This window comes from Marmota marmota, unplaced genomic scaffold (genome assembly GCF_001458135.2).
Source record: "Marmota marmota marmota unplaced genomic scaffold, marMar, whole genome shotgun sequence".
NCBI classification, from domain to species: Eukaryota; Metazoa; Chordata; class Mammalia; order Rodentia; family Sciuridae; genus Marmota; species Marmota marmota.
In genome coordinates, this window is record NW_026000174.1 from 44,091,928 (window position 1) to 44,097,574 (window position 5,647).

The 5,647-nt window shown below is 34.0% G+C and overlaps 1 protein-coding gene across 10 annotated transcripts in view; it reads left to right on the forward strand.

The window, feature by feature from the left end:
• Positions 1-5,435, forward strand: part of Hipk3 (homeodomain interacting protein kinase 3) — a 92,313-nt gene extending 86,878 nt beyond the window's left edge. For all 10 annotated transcript variants that reach the window (XM_048788559.1, XM_048788563.1, XM_048788564.1 and 7 more), the window contains 2 exons: positions 328-455; positions 1,511-5,435. In XM_048788559.1, coding sequence (XP_048644516.1) covers positions 328-455; positions 1,511-1,987 — 605 coding nt within the window. In that variant the 3' untranslated portion in view covers positions 1,988-5,435. The remainder of the gene's footprint in view (positions 1-327; positions 456-1,510) is intronic.
• The last annotated feature ends 212 nt before the right edge of the window (positions 5,436-5,647 follow it).

The following is a 5,647-nucleotide window of genomic DNA, read 5'->3' on the forward strand; positions in this document are numbered from 1 at the left end:
TTTTTTTTTTTTTTTTTTTTTTTTTTTTTTTTTTTTTTAGTACTGGGGATTAAACCCAGGGCTGCTCTACCACATCCTCAGCCCTTTTTAGTTTTTATTTTGATACAGGGTCTCACTGATTGCTGAGGCTGGCTTTGAATTTGTTTCCTGCCTGCCTCAGCCTCCTGAGTTGCTGAAATGTAAGCATGTGCCACCACACCCAGCTCTCTTTTCTTTTTATTTAATTTTAAGATTCTTAAGGCACTATTGTACAAAATACGTAAAGACTTTTCTAATTTTTATTAGGGGAAGAAAAAGGACCAACTCTCATATTTTGTTTGTTGCCAGATTCTACATGCCAGCCATTAATAAAAGGACGATCTGCCCCTGGAAGATTAAACCAGCCTTCCGCAGTGGGTAATCGTCAGCAAAAATTGACATCAGCATTCCAGCAGCAGCATTTGAACTTCAGCCAAGTAAGTTTATATATGAATATGTAAAGGTGTTTAGTATTCAAGTTTAGAGGTGTCCCCCCTCCATCCTTAGAGGAACAAGGACTCTGAAACTGTAAGCAGTCTTAATAAATTTTCCCCTTTTCATTACCCAAGTGACTAAAGTGTAACCTGCTTACTAGGATGATAAATAGAATTATCCATAGAATTTATATTCTTCTTTTAATACGGTTAAGTTTTCAGTCAAATTTGGAGTGGGGAGGAATGCTGGGGATTGAACATGCTAGGCAAGCATTCTATCACTGAACTATATCTGTAGCCCTCTTAGACAAAGTTTTACTATTTGTTGTCTCTAACTCTTTAAAATCAGAACATATGCACATAGATTCATAGCTATATTTTTTATGTGTTAGTAGAGATGATCATCTGACCTTTGGGGTTTTCCCATCTCTTGGACACTCTGCTTGGCAGTTGTGTTTTAGTTGGGAAGAGAAAAAAATCACAAATATTGGGAGTTGGACCTGGGTTCAAATATTAGTTGTGCCACACACTGTATATATTACCTTGGCCAGGTCTCTTCAACAAATCAGAACCACAGTTAATGGGAAGTAATAGTTATATCATGGGATTGTTCTGGAGTTTAATAAAATGTTAATTTTATATATAGTAAGTACTCCAATGATATCTGTTAGTAGTGCTAGGGGCAGTAATAGTACCAGCAGTAGTAGGGGCAGGGTTAATACTGTAATAATATGTAGTAATAAATATTACAACGCATGTGTATGTATCTCATTGGTGTTTTTCTCTCTTTTGCTTATATTAATGTAAGCTAACGTTCTGAGCAATCTACTATTGACTAATTAGTCACAGTTCCTTCTTTCTGTCCTTTGATCTTATAAGTTTTTTTTAAAGCTTTTGTTTTTAAAAATACTTTTTTTTTTCAGTTGTAGATGGACACAATACCTTTATTTTTATGTGGTGCTGAGGATTGAACCCATGTGCTAGGCAAGCTTTCTACCACTGAGCTACAACTCCAGCCCCTAAAATATGTTATTAATCATTTTTTTTCTTTGTGTTAGGTTCAACACTTTGGATCTGGGCATCAAGAGTGGAATGGAAATTTTGGGCATCGAAGACAGCAAGCTTATATCCCTACTAGTGTTACCAGTAATCCATTCACTCTTTCTCATGGAAGTCCTAACCATACAGCAGTACATGCCCACCTGGCTGGAAATACGCACCTTGGAGGACAGCCTACTCTGCTTCCATTCCCATCATCAGCTACCCTCAGTAGTGCTGCACCAGTGGCCCACCTCTTAGCCTCTCCATGTACCTCAAGACCTATGTTACAGCATCCAACTTATAATATCTCCCATCCCAGTGGCATAGTTCACCAAGTCCCAGTGGGCATAAATCCCCGTCTGTTACCATCCCCAACCATTCATCAGACTCAATACAAACCAATCTTCCCACCACATTCTTACATTGCAGCATCACCTGCATATACTGGATTTCCATTGAGTCCAACAAAACTCAGCCAGTATCCATATATGTGAAAAAAAAAAGTATATTGAGGAAGCTCAATGATACAAACATATGATTAAAAATAAAAACATGGTATTTAATAAAAATTAGCCATGGCACAAGAAAATTATTTTTGAATCATGTAGACTTGGGTGCAATTTAAACAACTTTGAGCTTTAAAAATCTCACTTTTAATGTGTTTTGCACATTTGGTATAACTTGTCTTTGGTCATGTTATCTTCTTATGTAGTAACTCTAGACAGGTGACTTATGGGAGCAGAAGTCCAGTTTTGCTCCTGCTATTTTTTATAAAATTGCCTTCTAACTAGTGCAAGACACGTCCACATTTGGGAAGCCATTCTGTGTACAGACTTAGAGCAACAGATGCACATATGTCAGAATTACAGCATACAAGTGAATTGTATTATCTGTGTCTTAGTGTATAAATGTTGGGTCACTTAACCTGAGAAATTGAGCTATTGTTCTTTACATTTGCATGTGTCTTTTGCATGGGCAAAATGTTGCCTAGACTTTGCTCTTAATGTTGTTCTAATAATCTCAGCTGCATTGTAAACCGTTCCCACACATAGTGCCTTAAATATTTGAGGTTGTTAATGTTATTACCTATCTATAAATGTTGAGGACTGCAGCACTTAAAATTCAGACCTACTCTTTAGTTTTCTTTTGATAGAGTAGTGTTCATTTTTGGTTTTGTGTGGTATGATTTCAGATAGTAGCTGTTTTTTCCTTATTCAGAGGGCAGCATGTTTGCTATAGCTGAATTCTGCTGTCTGATTTTTCAGAATGATCTAGCTTCAAGAAAAGCAAGCAGTTAGTAGTGCTTAAGAAAAATTGATACAGTATCTAATGGATAGTTGATAACTGTCAGCACAGCATTTTATATACTGTTAAGTGAAACTGCAATACAATCTAAGTTTATTTTGGAAGTGTTTGCTGTATAATTGGACTTAATAAAATGTTTAGAGGTGCAGTAGGCATGACATTGAGTAGATAATGAAAGAAAATGCAAAATGCTCATTGATTCATGATGTGGTTTCATCTTAGCTTGGGCAAACCATGCAGTATTTAATAAATAGTAGCAGAATATTTACTATTGAAGCTTGAAAAGATGTGAGTTCTTTGTGTGCAATTTTTCATTTATGCATGTGAGAGGGTTTTTGGTTTTTTTGGGTTTTTTTTATAGTATTTTTACATTGTAGTACTTGTTTTGCTTGTTGGTGGTGTTGCTTATTTAATACATTCCGTCAGGGACAGAAATTACATGCTTTTTTTCCTAGGAAGTGTGTCTTGGGTCCCCTCCCCCCCTTTTCCCCCTTGGTGGTGATGGTGGTGATGTTTAAATGAAGTTGCTTTTACAGCACCAAAGACTTAATCATCCATTTCCTATATAAAAGGTAGCTACTTTTTGCATAGACCTCAAGTATATTGTAATGTAGAGGTGGAATTTAAGGAAAGGTATTAAACTGAGGCTGTGTTTTAGCTTACAGACAAGTAATAAATTGTATCATTTATCTTGAATGTATCATAGATAAGCTGCTATATAACGATTGCCACTTCAGATAGCTGTGAAATTAGGTGATTAACTAGTTGTTATTTAGCCTTCTAATTTCTGTATAAGTCTAATTACATGAAATAGAAGTTGGGGTTTTGATTTTTTTACTTTGCTTTTCTGTTTGAAGTGTCATTGTAACTACTGTATTGTAAATGATGGAAAATAATTGCATATGTTATTTTGGGGTGTGTTATTTGCATCAGTATTTTATCTCTATTAATGTTTGTGCTCATCACTGCATATAAAAAACTTGGGTGTATCAATGTAACTTAATTTTTTATTTTCATACTGGCATTGTAGACACTTGAGAAAGCTGTATCTTGCAGGCTTGACTTAACTTTTTTTCCTTAAAATTCTGGAATATAATCTTATAACATTTACTGGAATAAACAGTACGAAGCATTTGAGTGTAAAACTCTCCAAATGTTTTGGATTTACAGCGTTTGTTTAATAAATGAATTGCATACCACTAGGACAGCTCTAGGACAGCATTGATGATAAGCTAATAATGGATAAACTTTTCTTTACTCCATTAATACAAGCAGTGTTTTATTTAATAATCATCAATGAAATAAATGTGCCTGAAATTGATTTTAAAAATTACAGTATTAGATCATAAAATAAAAACCAGCAGTACATTTTTAGTCACACTGAAAATGAAGGACTTAATTTTCCCCACAAGTTTCAGTGTTTTTAGTAATCAATTCTATGCATTTTATATAAATACAAATATATATATATATAATACACTTAAAAAGAAGTAGACTAAGATTAATTTAAAAGATTATTTACAGATGACATGTTTATGGAGTCACTATTTAAGTAAATTTGCTGCCCTCCACAGCCTTCTAATTTTATTTATATGGTCCAGCAGATTACTGGTATCTGCTCACTTCTTAGAAAAGAATCAATGCTGGCAACGGATGTTTCAGAAACACCAAGTGCAAAAGATTGATCATATCTCACAGGTACAAAACCAGTGCAGTTTTCTTTTTGTTCAGGGCTGTGTTTGCTACCCTGAAATGGTGTATCTTCTGTTATTTAAGTTCCAAGGCCGAAGTAGTCTTGTTAACAATTGACTAAATGGTAAAGGTTGACATTTTCATACTACGGTAATAATATTGTTAAAGGCATATCGCAGTTAACTTACACTGCTCTTAATGCAATCATGGGCTTTTTAAAGTGTTTAAACTTTTCAAAATCCTGCTAAAGTCTAAATTTAGCATATTGACAAGGAATCTGGATTTATACCCTATTTAAAACCATTTTTAACAGTTTTCTTTGGTTTAATGCTTTCTTAAATAAAACACTGCATGATTTCCAGGTTGCATATTTGCATACTATTTTAATTTGCAAATTATTTTTTATCAAATATCCTGATATTTAGTGTTTTTTTTTTCTTTCAGGGTGTTTAATTAAACATTACTATGTTAGCAAAAACTTCATTTTTTAAATTTCTACTACTAATTTTAAACTTGGTTTGTGTTAAGTGAAAGTTAAATCATACACTGCAAGGTGTAGGAAGATTTGTTTTAATGAACCCAATGATATAGATTTGATTACCAAGTTTGAACTGTTAACTGTTTAACGATTTTAGACTTGTGGCTTTCTTTCTTTGATTTGTTTGTTTTTGCTTTGACTTCTATGCTACACTAGTTTGCCATGTAGCAATTGCACTGTGCAATATTACAATAAGGACTGGGAAAATTTTTATGGATGTAATGTCTATTACAGTTTGCGATAGTATTTCTCTCTAGTTCTCAGTGATTTAAATGTGACCAAGCCTTCTGTACTTTGTCACAAAAAGCGGGTTTTCCAGGTGACTATTTTGGTGAGTGTCAAAAATAAGAATTTATGGTGTATTACTGTTGATTCACTTTGAATTAAAATATATATATTGCAGCAAACAGTTTGTTGACTTTTTTTCCACTTCAATACTGCTTACAGGATAGAGAAAGAAAAGATTTAACAGTACTAAGAACTCAATTTATTTACCTCATCTCATTTAACTCAAGATAGTTGTGAAATAGTTATATGAATGAGGACACAAGCACAAAATATTTAGGTCACTTGCCCAGAGTCACATTTGGAGTATGAATCTCAGGTGAACCAGGAACCA